The 27,465-nt window shown below is 36.1% G+C and overlaps 1 protein-coding gene across 1 annotated transcript; it reads left to right on the top strand.

Annotated features, from left to right (window-relative positions):
- The first annotated feature begins 1,873 nt into the window (after nt 1-1,873).
- SLC10A2 (solute carrier family 10 member 2) lies at nt 1,874-26,442 on the top strand. Its single transcript, XM_090258260.1, has 6 exons — nt 1,874-2,370; nt 12,817-12,935; nt 16,880-16,968; nt 18,013-18,188; nt 20,898-21,055; nt 24,319-26,442. Exons 1-6 carry the CDS (start codon nt 1,994-1,996, stop codon nt 24,441-24,443), a joined length of 1,044 nt encoding a protein of 347 aa, XP_090114386.1. The 5' UTR covers nt 1,874-1,993; the 3' UTR covers nt 24,444-26,442.
- The last annotated feature ends 1,023 nt before the right edge of the window (nt 26,443-27,465 follow it).

Genomic DNA, 27,465 nt, shown 5'->3' with positions numbered 1-27,465 from the left:
TACCCAAGGCCTGCTGGCACCAAAGCCAAGAAGTGCGCCAGAGGTCAGTCCCAAGAGATGCTTGGAGGGAGCCAGCAGGGCAGGGCCAAGTCATTCCACACCCAGGAGTGGGATGGGGAGCCCTTCTGAGAATTACCTAGCTAATCACATAGCTGTGGGAATGGAAAGGGTGATTGGAAAGACAGGAGGATCTTCTAGGAACTGGCAACCAGCCAGGCAGAGCTAATGGCAGCCCACCCACACAAGATAAGGCAGGTACTAGAAGCTGACAGCTGAGAAAGAGCAATCCTGGGACAAGAAATCTACCAACAGTGTTGTGAATCACTGTCACCTCTAAGAGGATGGCTCAGCATTTTCTCAGCAGCTCGATCTCAGATTAAAGGGACATCATCCTATAGGCCCCCAGCAGCTGGGCCATTTGACTCCATCCATGCCTCTGGTCAGTGGCTCGTTCCACTGCCAACACTCATGTCTATTCAAGTTATGCAAAAAAAATTTGTTTTCCATATTGAATTTATCTGTAAATGCTGCTTTCACATGTGACCAGTAAATTCATTTTCACCAGTTTGGATAGTTGTCATCACTCCAATGTCAGTTTTCTAAAGCCTTGTTACTTAAAGTATGGTCCCTAAATTAGCATTATCATCCTCAACTCTCAGCTTGTCAGAAATGCAGACATCTGGGGCCCAACTCGGACTTCCAGAATCAGAATCTGCATTTTAACAAGACCCCCAGGGATTTGTGTGCACACTGAGTTTTGAGGAATTCTAAAGTACAAATTTCTCTAAATCTCCACCAAGCCAAACTGAGTTTCAGTATTTCCAGTTCTCAGCTGGGTAACCTTGAATAAAGTACTTTATTTCCTCAACCCTCAAGTCCTCATCTGTAACAATGAGGATTCTAATTCTACTTAAGATGAAAATTTGTGTTATCAGTTGTGAATCATGATCAAAATATTCAATTTTATTTTTATGTTGAATCCTGACTAAATGATTATATCATAAATTCCTGAGAACAGGAACAATTACTCCTCTACCTCTTTTTTGTCTTCCCTATACACCAAGTGCAGTGTTCTGTCCGTAATGAGGTTGACTATTTGACATATACAAAAATCAACTTCCCATGGAACGTCCAACTTCCTCCCCTCTCCAAAAAATGTCTGATTTCAATTCCTGACTCTAAGCACAAAGAGCTCTTGTCACTTTGACCTAATCCTCTGAGGTTCATCCCTCTAAATAATTGTGTTGTCACTATCTATAAAGCACTTTGTTACTATGGCAACTCATACATAATTGGGTGTGTGAGGAATTGAGGGTGGCTCTCCTGGTCAGCTGCCCTCCCATTGGACTATATGAAAACATTCTATTCTCTCACATGTTACCTTCCCATATCTTTGCATCAAGGGTGTACAAGTTTCTAAAACTTACATATACGTTATGAACACTACAGCATTGATACAGTAAGAAAACTATTGGGAGAGGAAATTAAAGGTCTTAGTTTCAGTTCAGGATCTGACACTATTTTGCAGTTTGAGTTTTGAGGACCCACCTCCTCCCACTTAAAGGAGATGAGTGAATAACATGCTTTCCTATGGCTTAACCCCTTCAATGTTCTGTAATATCTGAGTGTTGTTTAACTGAAATTAACAAACCTTCCCAGCATTAAACATTAACACAGCTCTTTTTATATGGCACGGTTCATTACCATGCCAATAAATGATTAATTAGAATTCTCTGTCTGGACCAATAATCTGGCAGGATTTTTATGATTCATAATATGTGCTGTGTTGTAATGTTACCTCTCGAAACTGACATACTAGCATTTATTATTTTTTATTGCCTCACTGAGGTGGCTTTTGAAAGAGACATCAAATGACACATTTAGAAAGGGTTTAAAAGTTTGACGTGGTTGCAGTAGGCATTATTACTGCAGCAAGAAGTGGAAGATTGGTGCTTCTGTGGATTTCTGTGACTGTTTGAGCCAAAATCCAGCAATGAATAATTCAATGAGCTGTTTGACTACTGCAACAGTTTGCAATGGTTCATCCTGTGTGGTACCTGCCAGCAATTTTAATGCTATTTTAAGTGTGGTCCTGAGTACCGTCTTGACCATTTTATTGGCTATGGTGATGTTCTCCATGGGATGCAATGTGGAAATCAAGAAATTCCTTGGACACATAAAGCGGCCGTGGGGCATATGCATTGGCTTCCTCTGTCAGTTTGGAATCATGCCTCTCATAGGATTCATCCTATCAGTGGCCTTTGACGTCCTTCCCATCCAGGCTGTAGTGGTGCTGATCATGGGATGCTGTCCTGGCGGAACTGCATCCAATATTTTGGCTTATTGGGTCGATGGCGACATGGACCTGAGGTAAGACATCTAAATCTTCAAATACTGAAATCACATTAAATTAATCTTTCAGAAGCCTATGGCATTATGAATATCCATCTGCTCTGCCACTGAACTAGGCTACACTGGGGAATTAAACAGAAGGGAATATGCATTTACTCACCTTCCTGCACAGCTAAGATTACATATTGGAATTTGTGGGTTATAGTTTGTGTTTGTGTCTTTTTTTTTTTTTAATCTAATTCAGTTAACAGGGAGTTGGATAACTGATGTTTATCTTTGGAAAGATTTTTAAAAATTTTTGAAGCCCCACTAGCTACAGCTGAGAAAGTTTTCCTTTTCGGTATCAGAAAGAAAATAAACAACAACTTTGTGATGATGAGTTGCTCTGACTGTAATTATGAGATAAAATTGTTCATTAAACATGAAAACCTATGATGAAACAGTCAAGTCCACCAAAAACAGCTAGTTATTTAGACAAACTTTTTCTTGGCATAAAGACTAAAAAATAATTTGTACATTTGTTTCACTTCTGATAATAAAAGGGAAAAAAACTACAGCAGCTTTTTTAAAAATTATGCTTACCTTGCTATAAAATAAACAGAAAATTGTTTCTCTCCTTCCCAGAGAGTAATCTACATTGCAATATTTTCCCAGTTCATCCTATGTCAGTCTGAACTAGAACTAGGAATAAAAAAAAAAGAACATAAATAAGACAAAGCATTAATGTGATGAGACAGAATTTTAATGCTGCAAGTTAAATAGACAAATGTCTTTTTCTTATCTCACAATTCCTCACTTGCTGTGACAGGTATGCATTTATGCAAACCACCCAGGTGTAAATGTAATGTGCACTTATTAAACATACTAGGCAATCAGCTCTGTTAATCGCCAGATCCTATACTCAGAAGAGAGAAGCTCAAAGTGTAGAAATGTAACCATTGCAAAAGATAAATTATTTCAGGTTGATCCAGTGCCTAATGAGCAATTGTGTGGCAGCCATCACATAGCCAATGTTAATTTCACCATGAGCTTTAGAAAAACCATGCAAATTATATAAATTCACAGTACATATTTTCACATAAGAAAATACTGTATCTTTCTTGCAAAAGATTTTTTTTCCCCTAAGGAAGGTCTTGTAAAGAACAAAGGATGGCAAGTGCTGTTCAGGTTTATTTAATTTATGAACCACCACATAGCAATAAGGTCTTTTTAGACTTCAACTTGTTTGACCTTCACATAGGCACACAGAGGTGAGAATTCTAAGAGCTGGTTGATAGGAGTAAACTAAATTAAATATTAAACTTTGATTTCCACTAAACAGCTTTGACAGAACTCTTGTTGATCCTTGAACAACATGCGTTTGAATTGTGCAGGTACACTTACACATGGATTTTTTTTCAATAAATACTGCAAATGTATTTTCTCTTCTTTATGATTTTCTTAATAACATTTTTCTTAGCTTACTTTGTTATAAGAATACAGTATATAATACATACAACATACAAAATATATGTTAACTGACTGTTTATGCTATTGGTGAGGGTTCTGCTCAAAAGTAGTTAGCTTTCAACTATTAGTAAAGCTTTTGGGGGAGTCAAAAGTGATACATAGACTTACTGCTGTACAGTGGGGGGCAGAATTAGTGCCTCTAACCCTAACAGTTGTTCAAGACTCAGCTATACTTATAAGTTTTTAACAAAATTGAAGTCTTGTACTTCAACATGATGCCACACATTTAATTATTTTGTAAGATAAAAAGGTATATGTGATGCTGGGTTGTCTGGCTGTTGAAACAGGTTCTCTTCTATTGGCTAAAACTGTAGAATCCTAAACTTAAAGCTCCAAGTTACACTTTTCTGTGGTTTTGAGGAAATCTTATTTCTCTTGTGATAATTATATAATCTAGTCTACACTGCATAACAATTCCTGTAAGAAAAAACAATATTAAGAAATAAGAACCAAAAGCAGAATTTGAAACCATATCCTTCAGCAAGTCAAAATAAGCTGTATAACAGGAGAGATAATACTAAAATGTTTAGTTTTCATTCTAGAAAGTGTGCACCCTGCACTTTGTCTTAAAATAATACCAACACCTCTCCAGTCCAATAGTAACCTCTCCAACAATTTCACCTATCTATAACTCAAACAAGACCCAATAAAAGATATTGCACACCCAGAATAAATCCCATTTAATCTCATAAACATTCCTCACACAGGATCTACTTACTCTCCCAGTTCTAATGCTCTATTATGCTGTTTCCCAGCCCAGAGGATGAGAAACATGAAGTGGGGAGGGAGGGCTAGAGAGGTAGGCTTGAGCCCCCCACAGCAGCAAGTGGCCCTGAAAGTTTGAGCTCAAGAGTAGAAGACAAAATGCTTCCAGAGTAAAGAGGATGCGTGCACAGCATCCACTGCATTGCTTATTTTAGGGACAAATATAATCACCCACAAGACATATATTTTAGCAGAGCTAATAATGTTCATCACAGTGACCCATAATCATTACAAAAAGGTTAAGTTACATTGCTATGCAAGATAATGACATTATGCATTACATATGTTAGGTGAAAACTGTTCAGTTATTTCTTAAAGCCAATTAAGAGAGTAATCCATCTGCTATTGGAAAAGAGTTTTCCAACACTTTTCATTTTTCTGAAGTGAGCACGGAATAACTAAAGTCTCCTGATAATTTATTTAGATACAATATTATTTACCATTTATATTTCTAATTCAGACTTCTTGGTACTTTACCTTCTTCATTTCCACTTAAACTCTAGCAATGGTAGTCATATGATTGTTTATACCAACAGGTATCTTCATTAGTTGAACAGACACCCTAAACCTAACACAGTGCCAGCCAAACAACTCTATCTGCTTTAACTTTCCTAGATGTGATTCTTGGGAGAAGAAAATAGATTATCTTTTCCTCACCCCATCATGTCTTCCAAACCTGGGAAATCATCATATTTTGAAATCTCTAGTGACAAAAGAAGAAAAAGAAAGAAAGAAAGAAACAAGCAAACAAACAAGCAAACAAAGAGAGAGGGAGAGAGGGAGGAAGGAAGGAAGAAACTACACACAACAACAACAAAACACACACACACACAAATAACAACAGATCTTGCTCATTAGCTCCTTGCTTATTGAAATATAACAAATGATATTTTAGCTCCTCTGACTCCTTCTCTTCCACTCCAGCCTAGAAGGTTGTGGAAATCTGATCAGTGCACAGGTACAGTGGGAGCTTTATGCACAAATTGTTTCAGGGAAAAATAAAAGGGACATTTTCAGATGTATCTGCTGAGTCCTAAGGCCACAGTTCAGGGGCCACAGAGACATCCCACCTTCTTGTGTCTGCTCTATTCCCAGAGATTCCCCATTTTCAAATCTCTCTTTTCTTAGCAATGGCTTCAGCTGTACCATGCAAGAACTTTTCCTCCTCACTTTCCTTTCACATCCTTTCCTAAGTTTCCTCCAATCTTTCTACTGCTGTGCACTTCCTACACACCTTTTTATTATTTTCTAGATTTTTCTACCACATCTATTGTTACATTGTTCATCTTCCTGTTATTTTAGTTGTTCAAGATCTCTGATCCCTGAAGTTTATCATAAATTTAAAATAATCTCTCCCATTTCAACCACATAAATGTCAGCTCCTCTCTAAGAACTAACCCAACACTATTTGATTTTTTTCTTTCTTTTTCCTCAAAGTAACCAAGCTTTGTTTCTCTCATGTACCATCTATTATTATTTTACTAGCTAACACTTATTAGATGCATACAGTGTAAGTATTCTGAATGCACTGGTGTATTTGATAAAATAACTCTCTGAAGTCAGTACTATTATCTTCTGCATGTGGTAGATGATGAAATTAAGGCTTATAACCTTGACCAAGCTCACAGAGTCAGAATTAAAATTCAGACCTATCCACTTATTTCTGTCCAGATTCTTATCCTTTGCGTGACATTATTTTTGTATTATCACATCTCCACTTTCTAGCTTCACCAATACCCTCTCCTTTTGCTCTTTAAACTTAGTATTTCACTTATAATATGATTACAGTCTTTAGCATTTCTTCTCACTGACTTCACCAAATTCCTCAACATTCACTGAATTCTCATTTATTTCCAAAACTTAAAAAAATTCTCTCTGGTAGTGAATAAAGTTAAAGCCAAGAATTAAAGATAAGATATCTTTTTTCCTTTTCTTATATTTTCTCTCATTTCAGTATAAATTTATGGTTGTATTTCTATTGTTGACAACTATGTTCTTTAAAGGACTTCAAACTTCTTTCATACAATTTTTTTCTTTTACTAATGAATTCCCCAACACTGATTCTTAAAATTATTTATCTGTGAATTTTCACCTAATTTTGAGTGGTTTGATAGTGTTCTCATATTATTTAAGATGACATTGATTTCCAGTAACCTCTTCTCATCTCCTAGCAGCACCTCACTGTCAAGATGTCCACTAAAGCTAAACCATTTCCTTTTCCAGCTCCTGTCTTATCCTTCCTGTAGCCTTTAAGAAACTGCTCTTGCCAAACCAAAAACTGTGATACTTCATAAATTGTCTTAGAAATAACTCAGAATTGAAGCTTTCATAAGGAGATTTAAAATAAAAACACGGAGAAAAACAGAATTATTTCTAAAAAATTTCTCATAGCTTTAAATAAAAACATTCACTATGATCCAGGTAATTAATACTGCTTTCCTCTACTACCACTTTCTATCCACTCTACTTAAGAAAGCCTATAGGATGCACTGGAATAAAAGTAACTTAATTATGGGATAACTTTAAACCCATTCTAATTTATTTTTAAAAATAAATGATAAAAAAGAAAATGGCATAGAAAATAAGAAAGGTGTGGGGGGGGGGGAATCTTTAGCAAACCCCAATACTTTAATTTTAAGTAGAACAAAGTTCAACTTATAACAAATTATTGTGCTGTAGAAAACTGCCTTAGCATCCTATTTTGTATCTAAATTAAGTTAGCCTGTCACCATAATCAATTGAACTTCTTAGAAATGATTTACATACACTCTAGCATTGATTATTGTCCCACTATTTTAACTTTACTAAGACAAGTATTTTTTCCTAAATTCTTTTTTTTAATTGTGAAAAAAAAAACCATGCATCAGGCAAAAATTAGCTAAGGTAATGTGAGAGTTGTGCATTTGAAATTTTTATTTAGAATTTCAGGGTAATTACAAATCATCCTGTGTTTCTGGATAAAATAAACTACAGTCAAATAATATTTAGTTCAATCTAATTTGATCATTCTCAGGCAAAACAAAATAATCTGTACACATTTTGTGAAAGAGGGAAAAAAAATCCCCACTGATCCAGAGAATAGAAAATCTTTAACAAGGGTCATCATTCACAATTCAAGTTATCTATCTAGTTAGGCATCCTTTTGTAGAAACCATGGATCAACAAATTAAGCTACACTGAAAGGCCTAGTCCATCCCTCTCTAATCTAAGGTTTTCCTCTAATGCCACATATCTATACCTTTCAACAATTTAAAGTTTAAAATGCTGGAAGAAAGGGACTTTATGTTTTTCTGTATGAAGCCATTCTTTTCAAATACACTCCATGTTCATTAAGGTAGAAGGCTCCATTATTTTATGATTTTAACTTATCATTTTATGTTAGCATAATACTGTAAATGGAATATTATCATGGCTAATATTCATAATAGTATGTTCATATAGCACTTTACATTTTGCAATTAGCAAACCCAAATGATGATAAGTTTATAATGATTGAGAGTTTACCATGCATTTTCAATATTCCATTGACTATAATATCCTTAAATAGAAATGACATTTTTCTTCTATAACTTTCATCTCAGTATTCTTGCACTGTGCTAAGTGAGAAAACAATTCTCCAAATACGATTATCCTACATTGCAGGTTTTTCTTTCTTTCTTCCTCCTTCCACTATTCCTCCTTCCTTCTCTTCCTCCTCTACCTTCTGTAGTCTTAAAAGCAACTTATTTCTTACCTGTTAGATTTCATATTAGATTGATTACTTGCTAAACTTAAATTATATTAATGTCAATATTGGCATCTTATTGTATTCTTATACCACCATTTTAAAAAACATCCAATATTGATAGTGAAATTCTTTCTTTTTATTTTTACACCAAAGCATATTTTAATGCTAATGTATGATATATTGGGTATTATAATCATATAGACTAATAATTCTCACTAATTATATTACCTTCTTAAAATTTAGTCATAATACTGGATTTCTTTTTATTTATCTTATTTACTTTTTAAATATATTTTATTGATCATGCTATTGCAGTTGTCCCAATTTCTTTTACCTTTCTCCCCTCAACCTGTTTTTCCTCCTGCCTTCCAGCACTTTCACTCCCCCTTAGTTCAAGTCCATGGGTCATGCATGTAAGTTCTTTGGCTTCACCCTTTCTTGTACTATTTTTAAGATCCCCTTGTCTACTTTGAGCCTACCAATTATACTTCTTAATCCCTGCACCATTTCCCCATTTCTTCCCCCCCGCCCCCCCCCCGCCCAAGCTGATAACCTTCCAAATGATCTCCACATCTATGATTCTGTTCCTATTCTGGTTGTTTGCTTAATTTGTTTTTTGTTTTTATTTTATAGATTCTGTTGTTGATAGTTCTGAGTTTGTTGTCATTTTAATGTTTGTAGTTTTGATTCTTAAATAAGTCCCTTTAACATGAACTCCTTTAGCTTTACCTTATCTTAGAAGCACTTTATCTGCACTTCCATTCTTTTTTTTTTTTTTTTCAGATTTAATGTGTTTTATTGATTAAAATATTACATTTGTGCCCCTTTCCCTTCCCTCTGCTCCCCTCCACCCGGTGGACCCCTCCCTCCAGTTGTCCCCCCCTTTTAGATTATGTCCATTAGTTGTGCTTACAGTTCCTCCCAACCTCTCTCCGTCTATTCCATTCCCTCCTACCATGATCCCCAATTCCTATATCATCTCCCTCCCTCTCCCCACTCCCCCTCCCTGTTGGCCTCCCCCCACTATGTTTCCCTTACCCACAGTTCCTTTTCCATTCTCGTTGCCTGTTTCGTTTGCCTTTGTTTCATCTCCCTAGCTTCTGTTTTTTAAACCAGTCCCTTTAACTTCTCATATAACAGTGGTTTGGATCTAATGAACTCTTTCAGTTTTATTTTGTCCTGGAAACACTTTCTCTGTCCTTCTATTCTGAATGACAATTTCGCTGGATAGAGTATTCGTGGTTGTAGGTTTTGGATTTTCATTACTTTGAATATTTCTTGCCAGTCCCTTCTTGCCTGTAGGGTTTCCCTTGAGAAGTCAGCTGATAGTCTAATTGGGACCCCTTTGTACATAATTCTTTTCTTCTCTCTTGCTGCTTTTAAGATTCTCTCTTTATCTTTAATTTTTGACATTTTGATTATAATGTGTCTTGGAGTGGTTCTCCCTGGGTCCAGTCTCTTGGGAACTCTCCTTGCTTCCTGGATCTGCAAGTCTATTCCCTTCCCCAAGTCTGGGAAGTTCTCCTTTATTATATTTTCACTCAATTTTTCAAGTTCTAGTTCATCTTCCTCATTCTCTGGCAAACCAATGATTCTTATGTTGGGCCTTTTATAGCTGTCCCAGAGGTTTCTGATCCTCTCATTGTTGCTTGCCATTTCCTCTCGCTGCATTGGTTGACTGCTTGTTTCTTCTCCATATTCCAGTTTGTTGAAATGGACTCTGGATTCCTCACCATCTGTCTCGTATGTGGTTTTGTTCCTTTCGTTATGAAAGTTTTTCGCTTCTTTCATATCTTTTTCCTGCTCTTTTGTGAATTCTGTAAGCCACCTGATGACAATGGCCCAGAACTGAGCCTCTGACAGGTTTCTTATCTGTTCATCTGTCAGGTTCTCTATCTGCTGCCTGGTGAGTTGTGTTACCGGGATCTCTATAGTTGCCTGCCTCATTTTGACAGATGCGTTTTGTTTTCCTGGGCCGGCTGTCGGGGGCAGGGGGCAGTGCCTGTGTACGCGTCACAAATCAGCGACCACCGGCGCCTGCCTGTCCGCGACCTATTTCGCAGCTCTGTGGTGCTTTCTGTGGGGGCGGGGGTCCAAGATGGATTCACACAGTTATTCAGCTAGGAGACCGGGATCCGTCCTCCCGCCCCCCTGGGCCTCACTGTTCAAGGCGATGCTGCGGCTGCTCCCCAGCGCCCGGAGTCGCGCAAGCCAGGGGCTTGATTACCTCCAGGATTTTTCGCCGCCCCGCCCCGCCGCTCCGCAAACAGCTTTGCCTTCTTTAACTCTTACCTGCCCAAATGGCACCGCTGGTTTATAACTTCATATGTTGGGCTTCCGTGTAGCTTTATTTTCTGGAATTTCTAGTTATCCTTTGTTTTAAAGTAGTTGTATTCCACTATAGTTGTAGAGGGAGACCTAGCGTGTCCGTCTAAGCCTCCATCTTGGCCGGAAGTCCCTGCACTTCCATTCTTAATGATACCTTTGCTGGATAGAGTAATCTTGGTTGTAGGTCCTTGCTTTTCATTACTTTGAATACTTCTTGCCAGTCCCTTCTTGCATGCAAAATTTCTTTTGAGAAATTAGCTGACAGTCTTATTTGAACTCCCTTGTAGGTAACTAACTTCTTTAGTCTTGCTACTTTTAAGATTCTTTATTTTTCACCTTTGGCATTTTAATTATGATGTGTCTTGGTGTGGTCCTCCTTGGGTCTAGATTGTTTGGGACTCTCTGTGCTTCCTGTATTTTGTATGTATATCCTTAGACAAATTAGGAAAGTTTTCCTTCATTATTTTTTCACATAATTTTTCAATTTGTTGTCCTCCCTGTTCTCCTTCTGGCAACCCTGTGATTCAGATGTTGGCATATTTAAAACTGTTCCAGAGGTTCCTAAGCCTCTCCTCACTTTTTTCAATTCTTGTCAGGTTGGTTATCTCCTCGTCACTCAGTTCTCCCATTGGAAACTTGATTTGCTTCCCCTTTTCCTAAATTCTTTAGAACATATTTTAAGTGAGGTCATTCCTGTTTTTTTTTTTAATTTGTTTTAATGATTATTAGGGAAGTTAAGCTTCCTGATAAATATTGTTCCCATTCTTTATTTTGCCAAAACTGTGCTAAGTTAGAAGCATTGAAATGAAAAATTTTTTAATTCCAGTTGTTTCTTAGCATTGTATTAGGTGGTTGTAGTTATTGCTCTTTCTTCAGGGAGGAGACAGGTGATATAAATAATTTAGCATCTTTCTGAAAGTCTATATATAATACTTTTAAGAAATTATTACTCTGATAGTCTCAATGCTACAGCTATTGAAGAAAGAAACTTTCAGAAAAATTCTCTAATATCCTGATTTTGAATTATGCTGTAATATAGCACACACTATGACAAGATATATGATAACATCAACTAGATTTTAATAAGCACCTTGTATTTATTCTAAGTACTAGACTCATTGGCTCAGTCAGTCCTCATAGTCTGTGAAGTGGCAGTGATTATGATCTTCATATTACAGATAAGGAAATGGGCAAAGAGAAGTAAATTAAAGTAAAATACCCAAAGTCACATAGTAAGTGGCCATGCCTGCTTCCAATTCAGGTAGTGTCTGGCCTTAATGTCTGGTCCAGCCATTTAAGGTTCTTTTCCCTGAGCAAAGAATGTACCCTTGTATGCATGGCACTTGAATGGGAGCAGGGAGACCCATTCCCAAAAACCTCTCTTCCATCCACTGTCACAGTATGAACAATAACATCATTCCACATTAATCCTTCCACGTCAAAAGTCAAAATCCACTCAGTCAACCAGCTCTACTCACTAAAACACAGATGTTCTTGGCAGAAATGTAGCAGACCCTGGTTCTTCTGAATACACATTTGGTAGTTTCTTAGCAGAAATAGAATTCAGGCCTATCTTGCCTGCTTGTATGTTTTCTTTTTTCTTTTTTTTGGGGAGGGGGGTCAGCCTCTCTTCTTTTCTCAAGAAGAAGAAAATTGGGGCAACAATTTGTCTCTCTAAATAAACACACTGATGCTTCCTCTCTTGGATGTGAACTCTCCTCCAAGGGTCCATCTCATTCTAACATACACAGACATGGTGAAGCCCCTGATGCCTCTTCTGCATAAATGTGCTGGCTGAGCTTTCATTGAAGGTTCAAAGGGTGGCATCTAAGCATGTTGAATCTTGTTTAATAATGAGTTTAAATGGTCATTAAATATATCCTCTAATTTTTGAGAACCAACAGGGAGGGATGGAACAAGACAAAGGAGGAAGATACCAAATACGGATCTCACATTTTAGCCCAAGGCTGAACCCTGAACAAACTGGAGCACATGTATATTTCTTTCCATCAGACTGGATAGTGCCCCTGGTTGAAACAGTTTTTGTAAGGCTTTCTAATCATGAATTGGAAAATGAAACAACCTCTCCCCTAGAAAACTCAGGTGGACGTATCAACCTACCCATTTCCTTTCAGCGTCAGCATGACCACATGCTCCACGCTGCTGGCCCTGGGAATGATGCCGCTGTGCCTCTTAATCTATACCAAAATGTGGGTCGACTCTGGGACGATCATAATTCCCTATGATAACATAGGTAAGTTATTCCTCTGAAAGATTTCTAAATATTATTATTCTACTTTCTTCTTATCCCTGGCTACATTCTCAGGCCAGGCTCAGGCCCAGCTAGTATTTATTTCTTGCACCAGCAGCAATTTGTGCTGTTGGGATTTCATTACAAGTTAACCCTGCATTTAAATTAGAGCTGGTAGAAACTAAATTCTAAACTTTGACACCATGAGAGAGCTTGTTGTTTTTTTTTTTTTTTCTCCATTGAGATCATCAAGGAGAGGGGCCAGCTTAAAGGGTCTCCTGGCACAGCTGTCTGGACCTGTGGAGGATAAGTTGCTATTCTCTCCTTAACCTACAGTGCAACTAGTTCATAAGAACAGGAGTTTGCTTCCAGACACTTAGACTAAGGAAATAGAAAAAACATTCCAACCAATTATTTAAAAACAGGACACTCAGTAAGCAATCACAAGCATGGCAATAGGAAACTACTGTATAAAACATACTGTTTATAGCACTTAACTGTGAGCCACATCTTGGCACAGTCTGTGTGTTATGCCCCAGAAGTCAAATTTGCTAGTTATGACTCTGTCTCCACTCATTTTAACTCCCAGGTATTCATCCCCATCCCAATGGAGCTTTTTTCTGTTTCTGGGACAATAAATGATGGTGAAAGAATAAATTTCTGGTGTAACATGGTGTCAAGAAAAAAATGGTTCCTGGTCTACCAAAACCAGGCATTTTGCACAGAACTGTCATCAGGGATGAGATGTAGGGTAAATCAGTACCAGTCACCAGGTACATTACATGCTAAATAGTCTATTTTTAGCTGACTTTGGAGACAAATGTCTCCTCGATGAGCTGCCTGAAAGAGGTATGTACATGTTCCATTGAAGGGAACACGTAAGCAAAGGCTAAATGGTGATTCAGCAGGATGTTTGTTAAAGGGATTCTTATTGTCATGGGAAGGTGGAATGGATGGCACCTAAAATTTCTTCATTTCTAAAGTCATTATCTGTGATTAAACACAATTCGGGGTCTACACAACCGATTTACAATGAACTTTGGAAATACTAATTGGAGACAATCTTTACTGCAATATTTTTAAACAGTCATTTCTTTCTCCCCACCCCATTAGACAAAAAAACAAAAAAAACAAAAAAAACTTAATTAATTAATTTTTAAAAATCTAAGTGGTCCTCTTTGACACACATGTTCAGTGTGAGATTTCCATGTCCAAAGTCCTTCTACTGTCCTTTGGGAACTCCTGTTCAAAAAAGGTTTTAGGATGACCCACCACAACCACCTATTATACTCATGCTGCTGAGTTCTCTGACTGCTTCTTTGAAGAAACCTTCCTTAGAGTTTAAAAAAAATGTAGTTTGCTTGAGTTTTATACATTGTAGACCTCTCAAAGAACCTGTCTGTGGAATGAAGTTTTAATTCTATATTAGTCATTATTTAAGGAATGCATTTCAGCCTTAAAATATTCTCTTGGTATGCATTTCCTTCTTGAAAATGCCTTATAACCATATGAGTAATTGTAACTATGGTGTGAATGAATTATATTACATCCTTTAAAGTGAGTAAATTTTGAAAGGAAGAGAAAGTGAGAAAGACTAATGATGAAAGGGTCATCAGAGAAGAAGTAAAGGGCAAAAAAATAAAATAGAAGAGAATGAAGAGAAAAGATAAAAAGCATTTAAACGAGAGTTTGAAAAGCAAAGATATTAACTCTGATTACTCTCCATTCTGCCTAGGCTTTTTTCCAACTTAACCTTCTTGCTATTGGTTTTCTAATCCTTTAATGTCAAAACAAACAATCTAATTTCTTCAAAAGGTGTTATCACTACTTTGTAGATGAGGAAATTAAGGTTCAGTGTAACTGTTTAATTTGTCCCAGATGACCAGGAACTGGAAATAGTCTCCTGGTCTACTCTCCACTCTGCTCTGTGGGCAAAGGACTGTTTGGCTCAGGTACTACACTGTGCTCAACATGCTCTGAGGATTCAATAAACATCCACTGATCCCCTGGAGATGATGACATCTGGATGGAGGAGGATGCAGCTTTACAGCTGGTCCCACTGAAAACCCACTGCAGCAAGTTGTTGTTCTACTTTTCTCTATCCTACATTTGAGAGTATCCAGTACCATAAACTGTATATCTATTTCACCACCTAATTCTCACAACAACACCATGAGGTAAACATAATTTTACCCATTTCACAAACAGGGAAACACCAAGGCTTAGAGGGCTTAATTGATCTGCATAGTTCTCAACAGTTCCTGAATAAGGCTCAGCTTCAGGATTATCTGGCTCCAAATTCTACCACGTGACTTCTACCTTTCTTTCTTCTTGTATCTGCTGTGCAAACTTGATTAAAGACCAAGTTATAATTCAGATAATATAACTGTAAGCAGATGAATAGACAAGCATTTGACAGAAAACATGGGCATATGAGGAATAAGAAAAACAAATGGAACCTGGGAGAAGAAAAAAGCAGTACTTCTAGCACACTGGAGAGGAAAGAGAACAACTCACTTCTCCAGGCAGGAGCCACTCACTCTGAGTCTGAAGGGCAAAGAGTATCTTTTCCAGTCAATTTCAAGTCCTGGAAAATTTTTATCTGGCTTCATACGGTGAGTAGAAGAAATCTGCTATGGCTTTCAGCAGGCAATCCTGCTTGCCTATTTATTCAGTAGCCTTGGGCTGTCCCAAGGAGATAAAGCCTCTTAGCAAGAGCAGCCAAACTTGGGATGGGCTGCCTTTTCACAGATCGAACACATTAAAAAATATATTACCAAAACGTAACCATACACATTTCAAGCACAGTATTTACACCTAGATTTAAGAGACCCCGTGGAGGAAGTCTCCTCCCAAAGTATCAGGATATAAGGGTACCCAATGGGAACTTTTCTGAGGGCTCTTATGAGTCAGTATATCTATAAACAACCCTTCTACACTACATATCAATTGTTCTTTCATTTTCCCCTTACTCACCTCAACATTTGTTTTTTGTCCTGTTCTTGGCACCCTTAGCCACCACAAGGCAACAAAAAATTATGTTTTTTTCACATTATATTTATTTTAAATTCATAATTATAGATCTAGATTTTAGAATCTGTTTTTCAGTCCTTATTCAATCTACTCTAATACTAAGCAATATCTGCTTTCAGAATTTCATTATTTAATTTCACTTTCTCTTACTGATTTAAAAGGATGATTTTGAAATAATGGCCCATGATCAGCTATTGGATAAATGAGTGTTAAATATGGAGAAACAAACCATATACCACAAGAACAGCAGTAAATTTAACACGGTGAAATTGAAGTATGACTCATATGTCTGGGTGAGCACATTCCTGCAAAGAATTATAATTACTTGAGAGGTTACCAAATATATTATCTCACAGAAAGTTTAAAGTGTGCTTTTGAACCTATTCTCTCACCTCTCTGCTTTAGATTTGAGTAACCAAAGTCAGTCTTAGCCAGAAGTCATTAGCTCACCAAAAGCCTGGGGAAGTTTGAATTTTTCCTTTTATTTCTACCACCATAAAATAACAGACAGATATAAAAAGTCATCTATGTCTCTCCAAGAAAACACACACACATACACACACACACACACACTTTGAAAAAGTATTTGCCCAGAATATAAATATCTGAACACAAACTAAGTCAAGATTCTGAAACACTGAAACTAAAATATAGTGATCAGAAGTATAAGGAACTCTAAAAAATTAACCTAGAATTTATGGAAAAGATTTATATCAATATTGCTGATTCTTTCCAATAATATTAAATTACTTACTGAAGTAAATTAAAAAAGAGTTTGTTTTTATTTTGTTTTCTGTATTCAAGAAGGAAGACTGATATATTATCTAAAACTTTTTTCAGGCTGTTTACTCTTTTGTTTTCCTCTTTCCTTGTACTGTGTCCTGCTGATCAAATTGCTCTTCTGTCATTTTTAGGTACATCTTTGGTCGCTCTTGTTGTTCCTGTTTCCATTGGAATGTTTGTTAATCACAAATGGCCCCAGAAAGCAAAGATCATACTTAAGGTAAGTGGTCCATGCCACAAGCTGCACAGTCAAATGCACCACAGTGTGAATTGAAATGATAGGTCTTTCCAGCTACTACATTGGTTTCCTCATTATAGTATAAACTAATTCAGGGCAGGGGGTGTTGCTTAAAGTTATTAGACATGCAGTCCACTTTTCTAGGATTCCCTTCCCCCCTCCATCTATATGAAAAGTTACTATTCACCCTTTGAGATACACAACTCACACATCATGTCTTGTTTTTACTCTACTCTGTACTCCCACACAGCACTTTGCTTTTATCTCTCTTATGTGGGTTTGTAGTATAAAATATATCTACACAATGGTCTTAAAAAATAGATCATATCTTTTTTATCCCTGTATCTATATGGCTATTTCAGTGCCAGGTAATTAGTAGGAGATATATATAATAATTTGTAACCATTTATTTCCCTTCACCAACTATATTTTAACTAGATGAAATGGATATGGATAAAGATGCTATAATTATAAACAAAGATACAGAAATAATCATATTCCACTGATTGGGGGCCAAAATGAATTAGTTGGTATTCTCTGGACAAAAAAAAAGTTCTAAAATCCAATTTTTTTAATGTGAAAAGAAGAAAACAATAACAGCAGTGGCTTTTGTTTGCATATGACTTTAATTTTTATAGAGTTTTATATCCATTTTCTCATTATTGTAATAATCATAAAAGGTGACTAGGAAAAGATTTTATCCTCAATTCCAGATCAAGAAGATTCAGAGAGGTTTCAGATTTATCAAAACAATAAGAATAGGACATTGGAATCTGGAAGCCAGGTCTTCTAGTTTTTATTGAGTGTATTTTCTTCCTCTCTGACAGAGATAATTTGTAAGCTATGACATCTCTTTTAGGCTAACCCAGCATAAACATTATATGTCCTGTAATTTTCCTAAAAATTAAAATGTGGAATATGCATACATTTCTGGCGGGCTGACCATGGCCAGCAAGCAGATGAGGAATACACTGGCAGGAAGCTTCATTATCACAATTGTTGGGTCTCTTTGTGTCTTTCTTCCAGATTGGGTCCATCACAGGTGCGATCCTTATCGTGCTCATAGCTGTGGTTGGAGGAATACTGTACCAATCTGCTTGGATCATCGCTCCCAAACTATGGATTGTAGGAACGATATTTCCTGTGGCCGGTTACTCTCTAGGATTTTTTCTGGCTAGGATAGCTGGTCAGCCCTGGCACAGGTATGGTATTTTGGTAAAGCTGACTGGGAGATTTTTTCTGTAATAGCTGTTGTATTACTTTGCTAGTGCTGCTGTAACAAAGTACCCCTAATGGGTTAACCTATACAAGGGAAATTTATTGTTTTATGGTTCTGGAGGTTAGAAGTCCAAAACCACTGTGTAGCAGCATTGGTTCCTTCTGAGTGATGTGAAGGGGAATCTGTCCCAGACCTTTCTCCTTCATCTCCTTGGCTTATAGATTGCTATCTTCCCCCATTTCTCTTCATTGTCTTCCTTCAATGTGTGTCACTGAATCTGAATTTCCCCCTTTTATAAAGACACTAGCAATATTGGCTTAGGATGCATTCTAATCACCTTAACTAATTATATCTGCAGTGATCCTACTTCCAAATAAAGTCACATTTGGGAGGATACAATTCAACCTATAACAACTATAAATACTGATGACAAATTCAAAATCTTTCACCTGTAATAACATTTACCCTTTTTCCAAAATTTGTTGTTCTTTCCTAAATTATGCAAGTTTCCCAGAAATAGAATACTGACTGTCTCTCTTTTGCTGATGTTCTTTTGGACCATACTCTGTACAATGCAAGATGAGTTCTTCCATTGTCTTCATCCTTATTCTCCAAGTAAAGTAATGTCAACAAAAGTACTGAGGTTGGCCTTATAATACACGAGGGTTCCTCCAGCCAGCAACAGGATGAACTCATCATCCAAAGGTGCTATTAGAATGGGGTTTAGCATTTATGGGCTTGATACTGTGTGAAAAAATTTCCTTTCCTACAAGCCCATTCTGTATCAATAGACAGAGGAAAATGCCTGGTATGTAGGTGAGGTTGGGAAAGAGATAAGGAGCTTTGAACAGTGGAAAAAGTGTGACATGAGCCTGGTTGACTGGGTTTGCACTCCAACCAACCACTTACCAGCTGTGGAACCTTGGGCTAGGTACTTATTCTTTCTCTGACTTTTCTGTTCTGTAGAATGGGGAATGGAACAGATTTAATGATTAAAAACAAAACCAGCTCTGGCTGTGTGACTCATTTGGTTGAGTGTTGTCCCATAAACTGAAAGGTTGAGGGTTCATTGGGACACATACCTGGGTCGTGGGTTTAAATTTCAGTCTAGGTGTGTGCAGGAGGCAATGAATCAATGTTTCTCTCTCACATCGATATTTCTCTCTTTCTTCCTCCCTTCCTCTCTTTATAAAAGCAATTTTAAAATGTCCTAGGTTGAGAATAAGAGAAAAAATTTTAAGCAATTTAACAATAAAACAACAACTACTCTATCTTGACTGTTTTCTCAGTGCCTGCTCTGTGTTCGGCATTGTTATTGTGCACATAATGAAATAGGGAAATGAATCCTCTTTGCCACTTATGGAATACTAATATAAATGAGCTTCTCCTTTAAGGATATGTTTTAAATTTATATATACCTGCTTTTAATGTAATATATTTATTCAACATGTACTTTTATTTATATTGAATAAATGTATTACTTATTAATAAATATTATGATATATAAAATATAATAAATATTCTCTATGCATATATACATATAGATATAGGTATATTTCATCGTTCACGGGGCAAAATGAGCTATTTGATATTCTTTGTTTCCCTAGACAAAAAGATGTTATAATCTCCAGGAGTTTTTTTTCTTTAATGTAAAAGGGAGAAAACAACAACTATGGCTTTGTTTGCATATGACTTTTTAACTTATGTAGAGTTTTATATCCTTTTAATATTCATCATAACAATCATAAAAGATAACTAGGGCAAGAATTTATCTATGTGTATATATATAATAGAAAGAATATTTACATAATATTATACAAGTTATATACTTATTCAATGTAAATAAAATTATATATTGCATATATACATTAAAAGCAGACATATATATTTTATATGTACACATATATATGAGTACTTGTTCTCATTATACAAGGTCTTTCCAGAAAGTAGCTATGTAATATGAAAAATATAGACATTTATTGACAAGATACAAGAAATAGTGTACATAGGACAATGACGTCTCAGTCCCTTTCAGAGTAGGTACCTTGGGACTTCACATAGTTCCCCCAATCACCATCAGCTGCTCCATCGTATTTTCCTAAATCTCATCGATGGTCTAGAATCTCTTCCCTTTCCAAGATGATTTTAGTTTTGGGAAAAGCCAAAAGCTTCAGGGCACCAAATCTAGACTGAGTCACCTGGGTGATGTTTCACCAAAAAAACTCTGCACAAGACATGATGCAAAAGTAGGCACATTGTCGTGACGAAGCTGCCCATTACTAGTTGCTCATAGCTATGGCCTTCTGAATCATCTAAATAGCTTTCGTAGAAGAATGTTCAAGTTTAACGCAAAATTTGATGCAGGTTCATTATTTTACTCACTCAATCATTCCAAGTTTAACAGCCACACAGTACACATGCTCACTCAACAGCATCTACCACTTCCACTGACTAGTATTGTGAAGTCATCATTGTTCATGCCTGCTCATTCCAGTCCACTGTCTTTGGCTGCCAGGCTATATCAATATTGCGCAAACCGTTCTCATTATATTATCAATGGCTGGACTTTTTCCAGACAGATCATTAATGTAATACAATAACAAAGCAAATAAATAAATGAACGAACGAATGAATGAATGAATGAATGAATAAATAAATAAATAAATAAATATTCTCTTAACGTTTGTTTCAGATGCCGAACAGTTGCTTTGGAAACAGGAATGCAGAACACTCAGCTATGCTCCACCGTAGTCCAGCTCTCCTTCACCTATGAGGAGCTTAATCAGGTGTTCACCTTCCCACTCATCTACAGCATTTTCCAGCTCGCCTTTGCAGCAATCTTCTTAGGAAGTAAGGAATAATACTAATTACATTTCATTATGATGTTCTTTGAAAAATCCTGGATTTACTAATATGGCTTAAAAAAAAACCAACAACAACCTTTTTCTGGCAATGACTTCTATAAACTTAATTCCTTTTTCCTGGCAGTGAAACAAACAATAGGTGGGAAAAGTCACCCATAATATTATTATGACTTCCCAACTGCTGATGAAATTATTGTAATTTTACTAAAAGGTTCTAGTAAAGATTATTTTTAAGTGTAAAGTGATAGAGATCAATTCTCTCCATTGACTTTCATTCCTTTAGTAGCTAGGGAGGCATATGGACCTGTTAGCATCATGTTATTGTGTGCCTTTCTCTATGCTTCCAAGATCCCTGAACTGGTCGTTTTTTTCAAAACAGCATGTTGATATAATTCATAAATATAGGATAAAGGTCAGAAAAATGATATAAAAAAGATTTATCAGGCTAAGTTATATTGGAAGACATATATGTGTGTATGTATATATACATGTATGTTTTTAAATGCCCATATAATTGAAACGGTTGAAGTAAAAGTGTTCTTTATTTCAAATACTAGAAATAGCTAACCTGATTTTTAATTTTACTTTGATGTAGCACATAGCTTTGATACACTAGCCCCTGTCACCTGCTGACCTTCACCTTATTGAAACTTTTTTCTACATTTTGTTTTCCAGGGACTGATGATGTTTAACCTCTATTTTTAAATTTTATTTTTTTAAACATACTGAAAGTGCTGTTTTAAGCTTCATAGCATTTTAACCAGGATTGTATAGTGAAGGTGAAGGACACAAATGATGTGAATGTTAAGTTATAAAACACATGGAGGTACAGTTTTGTTTGGGTTTGGTTTTACATTTTTACTCTTAATAGGTATTCAACTTGCCTGTGGTGCTAATCACGTTCACTTATCCCAGCCTCACTGTATCGTGGGATTTTTAAAAATACTATATTTAATTATTTATCGCAGATTTTTTGCTATATCACGGGATTTTGTGGTACTGTATATGTATGTTATTAAAGTTACATAGGTTTAAGAGTATAGAATATGTTTAAGAACATAAGTAGCATTTATAAAAGTGTGGAAAAGGTTAATAAGTGAGTGGGAAAGGTTAATAAGGGACTGGAAACAGTTTATAAGTGTGTGGGAAGGGTTTATAAAGCCTTAAAATATATATAAATGCTAAAATAAATGTAAGGTTCCTACTTCATGGATTTTCTTCTATCGTTGGGGGGGGGGGGCTAGAACATAATACCCATGATAAGTGAGGGAATACTGTATCTTGAATGTCATTCTCAAAGCAGTTTACCTTTCTAGTCTAGGACTCTGAAACCATTCGAAACCTTTCACTGATTCATCACTAATGCAGAAGACAGGGGTTCATGGCCTAATTACCTTGTTTTCTTGAATGATACAGATACAGTAGTCCCTCATATATTGCAGTTCATTTATCGCAGCCTCATTGTATCGCAGGATTTTTAAAAATATTATATTTAATTATTTATCACAGATTTTTCACTATATTGTGGGATTTTGCGGTACTGTATATGTATGTTGTTAAAGTTATGTAAGTTTAAGAGTGTAGAATAAATGTAAGGTTCTTACTTCATGGGGCCGGGGGGGACGTAATACCCATGATAAGTGAAGGAATACTGTATACCCAATTGGTAGGCCTTAAGATTTTCCAAATGATTAGCTATTGATGTCTACTATACAAGCCAGAAGAAGTAGACTGGCCGATAAACCAGTTAAGTAGATTTACTAGTTGAATAACTAACTCAGAAGGAATTAATGGATAAGCTCAAGGAATGATGAGGCAGGCACTACTATTGGTCTCATACTTCCCCAATTTTAGCAGTAAAGTTTTAATTCCAATTGAATCCACATATTGGTTTGAAAACAAGGAAGTCATCTTTATTAAGTATCTGTAATGTTTGGAAACATATTTTGGTGAAAAGATTAGAAGTCTAAATATTTTTTGGAATAAGAAAAGTGAGGGAGGGAGGTAAAAAGGGAGGGAGGAAAGAAATAGTTTGGTTAAATAAAAGCAGTGGCATATATATAAGTTGAGGGTATTCCAGCTAAAAAAGTGTTTATAATAAAAGTGTTGATATTTTTAATTAACCACAAGCTCAATTAAATAGGTTCAATAATTTAGTGGTTTCAAATCTAATCTATCACTAGAAGTGCAGGGATCAACTCAAGAGATATTGATTTTGGCATATTAAGACCTTTGAAAAAGGACATTGTCTCTCTCAGCTGTGTATCATAATGATAGTTAATATTTTCTGAGCACTTACTATTCTCCTAAGGCCATGATAGGTATTTTACTATTATATCCCATTTTTTTTAATTTTATTTTTTGGTTATTCAATTACTATTATATCTTATTTAATGTTCACAACTGCCCTATGAGGTAGACAATATTATTATACCAATTTTAAGTTTGAGGTACTGGAATTTGAGGATAAATAAAACCTTCTCTTCCCCTGTGAACTTTGGAACCAAATAAGAGGAGAAAAAAATCAGATATTTAGATAGCAAAATAGCACTTTTATTACAGATAAAACAATTTTTAAATATGGCTCAAAACTGTAACCAAATGGGCTTGTTAATACTACTCCCTTCCACTGCCTCACACATGTGCACATAATACACATATACATACATAAACTACAGGTGTCCTCTTGCAGAGCAGTCTGTCCAGGTGATCTCAAAAATACTCTGAGAAATGGCTGCCATCAGAGACTAGCAGTTTCATGCACCAGAGGAAGGCGTCAGGATCACCAATCAGCCACTCTATCCCATTCCATCCCCTCCTCATGGGAATGAAGACTGGGAGAAATGGAGTGTTATTCCAGTTCAAGTCTTCCTGCACAGACTATTAGACCAAGGTCTGGACATCACCCCTTAGCATGTAACGTAATTAGTGAGGAACAGCACATTAACTGAGAGATGGTAGGTATGGAATGAATGTTTGCTGCTGTTGCTGTTGGTGAATACCACCTGCATAAATTGTGGGAGCAAGTATTCTGTACAGTTGTATTCTAGGTCTTCCTGAAGTGCAGTCATTCCTCTAACCATGAGTATTCATTCATGGAAGTAGGAATGGTGATTCCTCTCTCTAAGTAGCCTCCAGCTTACAGAATGTGCAAACTGCTTTTTGAGCCATAGCTTATAATCACTGTTCAAAGTAAGTTTGCAGCTAATTATTATAAACTTTTCTTAACCTCTTGTGTATTTTTTCTAGTTTATTTGTCATATAAGAAATGTTATGGAAAAAACAATGAGGAATTTCCAGAGAGCAAAAACAAGGAAACAGTCTCCAAGTCATCACTCTATAAGGTGAATGAAGGATTTCAACCACATGAATAGTAGACACCACGTGAACAAAAAAAGAAGAATTCTAAAGAACATGCTTCAGCTATAACAATATTTAATTATTTGTTTTGATGGAATATTTGGCAGGGAAAAGTTGAACTGCAAACTTACATTCTAATTGAATCTATATATTTATTGGTTTTGGTACCAAATGACTAGTGGTCCAAATCTTTAATGTGACAGATATTTATATGTATATAAATATTTTTGTGTCTTAGAATTATGCTTAAAAATAACCTCAGAGCTCAGACTAAACCTGCCAGAATTCCTGAACAGAATTATTATCCAGAATCTCATATCTTAGAGATGAGAACTTGAGTTTTTATATGATAAAATAGATCCACAGTGATTAAAATTTTCTCCAATATTTATAATTGTTAAAAAGATTGAAATGAATGTCTTTCACTGACATTATTTTGAAAATGTTGCAACCTATTTATATAACTTTGTAGTGTAACATGGGCAAATATCTGACTTTCTGTATTTAAAAATACAGTAATTGTCACCTCTCTAAGTGAGAATCAAAAATCAAAAATAAGAGAAGAGTTACTAAAGTAACCAAATTAAAATCATGGCCATACTCATCACTGATGTTATATACCCACTAGACTTTTTTCTTTAAAAAATGACTTGAATTTAGTAAAGCATTCTTTAAGCCCTGGAGGAGGACTTCTTCAAGGTTTGCTTGCATAAGGCAGATCCACATTAGCTAATTTGACAGCTGTTTGTTTCCTACGAAACCCCATAGTAGACATCATGGAGCAAGGAGGTGGCAAGAAGCACAAAGACAGTAAAAGTATTGGAAGAAACATCACTACTGCAGTGGGTGAATTCAATTCAATAGGAGATAATGGTTAGTTAATACATGGAAAAGCACAAAAACAGAAACACACTTGAAATGCATGACAAGAATCAAGTAGATGTGCAGAGGTAAATAGCAATAAGAAAAATGAAGTCAGAAGCCATAGGGGAAGTGAGTATTAAATAGTATTTGAGAAAAAAAAGAGAACATGCCCAGGTCCCAGAAGTAGGAAGGGCATTACCAAGTGAGTTCCTTGAGGGCTGTAAGTAGGTGCATTAAGAGGAAGCAAATGGATTTGTTCAATGGCAGCAAGATATTATGGCAACAGGAAAACAACTGGCTGAGTATTGGGTTCTCAATTACAATGTCTAATTTAATTTTCCTCATTCCATAGCAAAATGCAGGAACATTCTTAACTCAGTTCACAATGGTTTAGTTCCATTTTCCTTTTGGACATTTTTACTGCCTCATTGACTCGCTTTCAAATGTTTTTTCCCCAAAGAGCCTTTTTCATTTAGATAATGTGAGTTTAGATCTGCTGGTGTACCTTGGCATTACAAGAACATGAATATTAATTCTTAATTTAGCTTTCAATAAAGATATGAGGGATTCTGCTTTGCAATGTTGTAACATTTATACGTTTTTATACAAGGTTCACATTTACAATTGAATAATATCCACATATATATTCTATCATTAGACAAATATATTACAAGGGACTTTTATTAAAGATAGTAGGGGAAAGGTGATACAGATTTTCTTATTAGAGAGGGTCAAAGAACACACTCCAACAGTGCAAAAGGAAGACTTTCAATCTATTGTGAAATACTTCCTATACGTTCCTCATCAAACAGACAACAGGCAGGTGCACTAAAGACACAGTGTGAATTCATATCATAATTCTCACACACCTAAAGTCAAGCGCCGGGATGCCAGGAGCTGTAGTGAACAGGTTTTCCTCCCTGTTGATTAAGATAGAACTTGGTTTTCTTACATGATGTGGTGTCTTATGAGTTATGTTTTTTTTTTAATGTGCTAGAGGGAAGAAAAATAGCTGAGCTTTTAAAAATGACAGCTCTCTATTTTTAAATGACTGAAAAGCTGAATAAATTATGTATTTTATTGCTTCTATATCATATTAAATGAATATTTTATTTGAAAGACTTGAATAAATGAAAATAATTTTTGTAATGTTTGGTCTATTTGAGTCTTTGTGACAACTGTCAAAATTTCTTCACTATTCAATTCTAGAGTATAAATAAGGTGAAGTTTCTCAAATAGTAAATGGTTCTTTGAAAAGTACCAAAAAGAAACTCTTAATTAAAACTCTAGCCCTGACTGATGTGGCTCAGTTGGTTGGAGCCTCATCCCATTACCAAAAAATTGAGAGTTTGATTCCTGGTTAGGTCACATACCTAGGTTGTGGGTCCACTCCCTGTCCCCAGTCTGGGTGTGTATGGGAGGCAACCAATGTTTCTCTCTCACATTGATGTTTCTCTCTTTCCTTCCACTCTCTCCAAAAGCAATGGAAAAAAATGTCCTTGAGTCAGGATAGAACTTAAAAAATTAAATACTTTTATAATCAGGTCTCCCACTGATACAGATTGAGATTGTCCCCAAGAAAACCATAATAGGGGAGCATTGATTGAAAATTTTAAAATGGTGTGATAATGATAACTGATTTAAAATAGTAACAAACGTATTATGTGTATTTAATAATAAGACTACCACTACCTCCTATGAAGAATAAACAGAGAGACAGAAGCTTCAATTAAGGTGCCAGTACATTAAAATTTCTCATCAACAATGTGAAGAAATTTAGGTTATGAACCTCATTTGACTACTCCAATACATCACTCTGTTTTCCATCTAAGAAACTCTCTCTTCCAGTAGGAAACAACTGATCTTTCTTGGAATATTTGTCATCCTATTGCCTCTCAAGCCTTTATCCCTTCAAAAACCACATTGGTTTAGAACAAAAGTCTTTAGACTGTGGTATGGATACAACTGGAAGTTCCTAAAGTCGTCCATGGGCTATGCAGGCCAGATAAGGAATGTTTCCATTTCTTCAACTTCCATGTGTGTACTTTCCCAAAATTGTCTTATGTAAAAGGCTTGAGTTGCCTTGGGTTCTCCTTTCCCACCTCCTCTTTATGGCAGGATTCAGCCCCTTAAAAAGGAATACCTTACGCTCACCACCCCTAATCTTATTAT

This window comes from Furipterus horrens, unplaced genomic scaffold (assembly GCF_987537825.1).
Source record: "Furipterus horrens unplaced genomic scaffold, mFurHor1.1.pri manual_scaffold_12, whole genome shotgun sequence".
In the NCBI taxonomy this organism is placed as follows: Eukaryota; Metazoa; Chordata; class Mammalia; order Chiroptera; family Furipteridae; genus Furipterus; species Furipterus horrens.
The sequence above is the reverse complement of the archived record's forward strand: the minus strand, read 5'-3'. Positions and strand labels throughout refer to the sequence as shown.

What these genes read in the sequence shown, in the direction of transcription:
- SLC10A2 (XM_090258260.1), top strand. Translation starts at nt 1,994, where the DNA reads ATGAATAATTCAATGAGCTGTTTGACTACTGCAACAGTTTGCAATGGT. An exon ending in GCTGGTCAGCCCTGGCACAG is followed by an intron (nt 18,189 to 20,897) that starts GTATGGTATTTT and finishes CGTTTGTTTCAG; the next exon opens with ATGCCGAACAGTTGCTTTGG. An exon ending in TGCAGCAATCTTCTTAGGAA is followed by an intron (nt 21,056 to 24,318) that starts GTAAGGAATAAT and finishes TATTTTTTCTAG; the next exon opens with TTTATTTGTCATATAAGAAA.